The sequence below is a fragment of the Propithecus coquereli genome, unplaced genomic scaffold, assembly GCF_000956105.1.
Source record: "Propithecus coquereli isolate 6110/MARCELLA unplaced genomic scaffold, Pcoq_1.0 Scaffold416, whole genome shotgun sequence".
NCBI lineage: Eukaryota > Metazoa > Chordata > Mammalia > Primates > Indriidae > Propithecus > Propithecus coquereli.
In genome coordinates this window covers 423,707-427,475 of record NW_012149908.1, presented here as the reverse complement: position 1 = coordinate 427,475, position 3,769 = coordinate 423,707, and the positions used below count along the sequence as shown (strand labels likewise).

The 3,769-nt window shown below is 32.9% G+C and overlaps 1 protein-coding gene across 1 annotated transcript in view; it reads right to left on the bottom strand.

Annotated features, from left to right (window-relative positions):
* Nucleotides 1-2,974: 2,974 nt before the first annotated feature.
* The window catches only part of TMEM170B (transmembrane protein 170B), a 35,042-nt gene continuing 34,247 nt past the window's right edge, over nt 2,975-3,769 (bottom strand). Inside the window, exon 3 of the mRNA XM_012653174.1 lies at nt 2,975-3,105. Within this exon, the coding sequence (XP_012508628.1) occupies nt 2,975-3,105 (131 nt within the window). The remainder of the gene's footprint in view (nt 3,106-3,769) is intronic.

Below are 3,769 nucleotides of genomic sequence, written 5' to 3'. Positions count from 1 at the left end.
TGGGCATACAGGAGCTCCTTCTTTGTAGAACAGATTTTACTATCAGCAATATTTCACTGAATATTTTTAAAATAAAGGTATATTAACTGTAGAGGATTTCCCCTTCCTTCCTGCACTGTCACAAAGAAAATTTACTGCTAAATCACATACAAATTTAAGAAAGTTTAACCCAAATACATCAATAAGAGTTTTTGCTATATCCTAAACAAGGGTCTCCAGTTAACTATTAAGTCAAGAAAATTTTCCAAAAATTCAAAATTCTCAAACATCCTCAAACCTATCTAAAAAATCATTCAACTGAACAAATATATCAAATTCTCCACTAAGAACATGAAAGTGTTCATTGAACAAAAGCTTTCCAGTTAGATTGTATTCCTATACAGCAGCTCTCTATATATGTATATAATGATATACATATGTGTGTATATATATCATTAAACATTTCTTGTCTCTATAGGAAAACCACTAACTTTTGTAAAAAATCTCAGCATATAAATAGCTATTAAGACAATTTCATAAATTCATACTATTTAACTGCATTTCAAAATCTCAAGAGTGACCGTTGCACAAAATCCCAATGGAAATAACTGAAAAGAGCAAAGAAACCAAAAATACTCCCTAAAATCAAAAGTACACACACACATATCCAATTCATAATGTAAAGCAATTTGATAATTAAGACAACTGCAGGACACCCTACAAACTAACTAATAACCATTTAATTATGCTTTCATTCTAGAGTAAAAACAAGAGTTTAAATCTCTTTGGTCCACACATTCATGTATCCAATGTGTACAAGTTATTTTCTGGTTAATTTTGGATTATGAACCACATGTTTCATATTACCTTACCATATAACTTTCTTAAATCATAAAATAACCGTATTTTAAAACAAATATTCATTCTGTAGATCTGAAACAATTTCCACATGTTACTGGTCATTCCTCTGCAAGAATATCAGTGCTTTAAATTATTGACAGAGTAGCCAAAGTAGAGGAAAACACAATTCAAGTCTAACAGGAAAGGAGAAATCAAATTGACGTGGAAAAGTTATGCCTAAATTTAATTTGTGAAAACATTTGGACTATAAAGAACACATGAAAATAATTTCAGGCTTGTACATAATTAAAAGAATCAATTTTAAGATTTACTTCAAAGATCCACACATAGTTGCTTATTGGTTGTTTTTTTTTTTAAATAAAAACAAATTTTCCAAACCTCAGTGTTTGTAAATTGCCCCAAATTGGCTTCCATACTGGTAAAAGTATCCCCTTCCCAACTCCTCATTGGTAAGTTGTTGATATATCCTGTTTTTGGTGGAGAAAAAGTAGTGTGATGGAGAAAAAAAATCTAAAATTTGAATGAGACCTAACGGAAGCCCACGATTATACCAAATTAGGTTAAACAGCGAGGCTAGGCTGCTAGATTATTTTTTGGATTGTCCTGAACTTCATATTCTCTGCAATAGCTCTTTTGTTTGAGTTAGCACATTCATAACGGCACCTGGTAACAAAAAAATCTCATTAGGAGACCAAGTCGGCCAGGCTCTGTGTTTCCCCTATACTTCCTCTACTCTTACAAACAGCTATATTGCCAAAACCTCTGAAAATGTTTTATACAAAGGACATTTCCACTTTTAATAAATGTCCTCACAGATTCTTCTAGTAAACTTAAATCATAACCTATAAACTTAAATAAACTTAAATCATAACTTAATAGCATAAATGAAGAACTGAACTGAAATAAATTATTCAAATACATGTTCAGTACTATATGGATATGCTGAGACTAACTGCCAAATTTTAAAATTATTTACTATAGTCCCAATTTTTACTTAGTAAAATTATGATGTTACCACATATCCAAAGTAAAATTGTCTATTATTCTTCCAATATAATTTACTTATTACTTATCTACAAATGAGGCTTTTTATTTCCAGAGCCTAATTTAGGCCACTCTCTAAAAACAGTTAATACTCCAGAATGAAAGACCGTTTATGTTTCATCAAAAATCAAGATATGTGCAACAAGTAATATAATCCCATTGAGATACTAATTATAAAGATGTTTTCTCCATGAGATACAAGGCCAAAACTTTCTTTAGAAGGGTCAAAGATGCAACATGCATTTCAGACTTTTTTCTTACAAAATTTATAAGAAAATTTTCAAATTATATTTTCATGGCACACCAACCACAATCAATGTGTGTAACCCATAAAGTTTTTGAATTCATATAAATAGAATATTTATGCATGAGGGAAACTATTAAAAGGGTGTTATTTAAATTAGTGAAAAGTATGCACCCTATAGATCTACTTTGAGTCCTTAAAACAGTTTAGCTAGTCTTCCATGAAGAAGACTATTATTTTCCACACAAATTAAATAACAATAATGCCTAAACATATTAAAGCCCTAAATCCCAGAACACTCAACATTAAAAATCAAATCATGTCTCTCATATTAAACGATTCCATATTTAGCACTCATAGGGGATTTAGCGTTACAAAACAAAAATCTTACTACATTACTTGAATTCATGTCAAAGATGTTCACAGCACTCATCTACATCTATGCTTGCAAATTGTCACATGATCAATGTTAACAAAAATAAAAGAGTTTGGCACATATATCAATCCCTCAAAACGTCCCTGTAACTTAACACAACACTGTTAAGAACGATGATCTCAACACCAATGTTAACCTGATAGGCAGCTAAACAAGGTGCTTTTTCGTGTAGCTTCACGGAGTGTCTTAACGCACCTTGCCTGGGACGGAGGCACGTAAGGTGCAGTGCGGTAGTGCAATCACTGGAACACCAGAGGGCAATCTTTCCCCACAGCTCGAGGTCCGCCTCGAGTTTTGACCCGCTCGGTCCACGCTCTTGCACGATTTCACTTCTACTTGTTAACAATGCCATTTTCGGGGAATCTGTACATCTGTTTCCTTAGGTGAAGCAGGACATTCCCACGGAAACCTCAAAGTGTAGCAAGGATCCTTGAAAAGGAGATGATTATTGTCAGTACAGTCTGTCCGACGCCCCACACCAGCGCTTCCAGAGGGGCCATGTTCTTCCCTGCGACTCTGTAAATGCCCGCCACTGCTGCACCTGCGGGGACACACGGACGGGTGAGCAAGGGAGGGACGCACACACCGCGTGGTTGTAACTGAGTATCTCTTTTCATTGTGTATAAAAAAGTTATCATTCATTCGCGTTTTGTACATTTTCTACGAAAAAGTTTCCATGTGATTGATCAAAGTTATACTATACCTTACCACATTTAACCACTTAATTGAAAAACAGACTTTTTTATTCAACCAAAAGACACATATTTATAGTACATGCTGCATACTTGATATCGAATATGTTCATAAAAATGACAATTCCTTATTGTCATCTCTCACCTGGGCATTCAACTAGCTAGACCTCATCAGCATTTTTATAAACAAACAACATAACACAGTGATAATTATAAATGATAATGCAGAAAAATGACACAATTTAACGTAATTTCTAAATTATTAACAAAAATCTTAATATTAAAGGTATATTTTTTGAGTAAAATGAATTAATTCTTAAATGTCATGTAAACTATAAGGATATTTGACTAATTCATCCCATGGTCTACCATATAAAACAGTTAATTAAATTTTTAAATAAAGCGTATAACTCTAAGTTATTTGGAGACTAGTATCTTGACATGGAAGATGAACTTGACATCTATTCTAGGAAAAATCTTTTAGATAATGTGTACTTCCTGGAATGAGAGAAT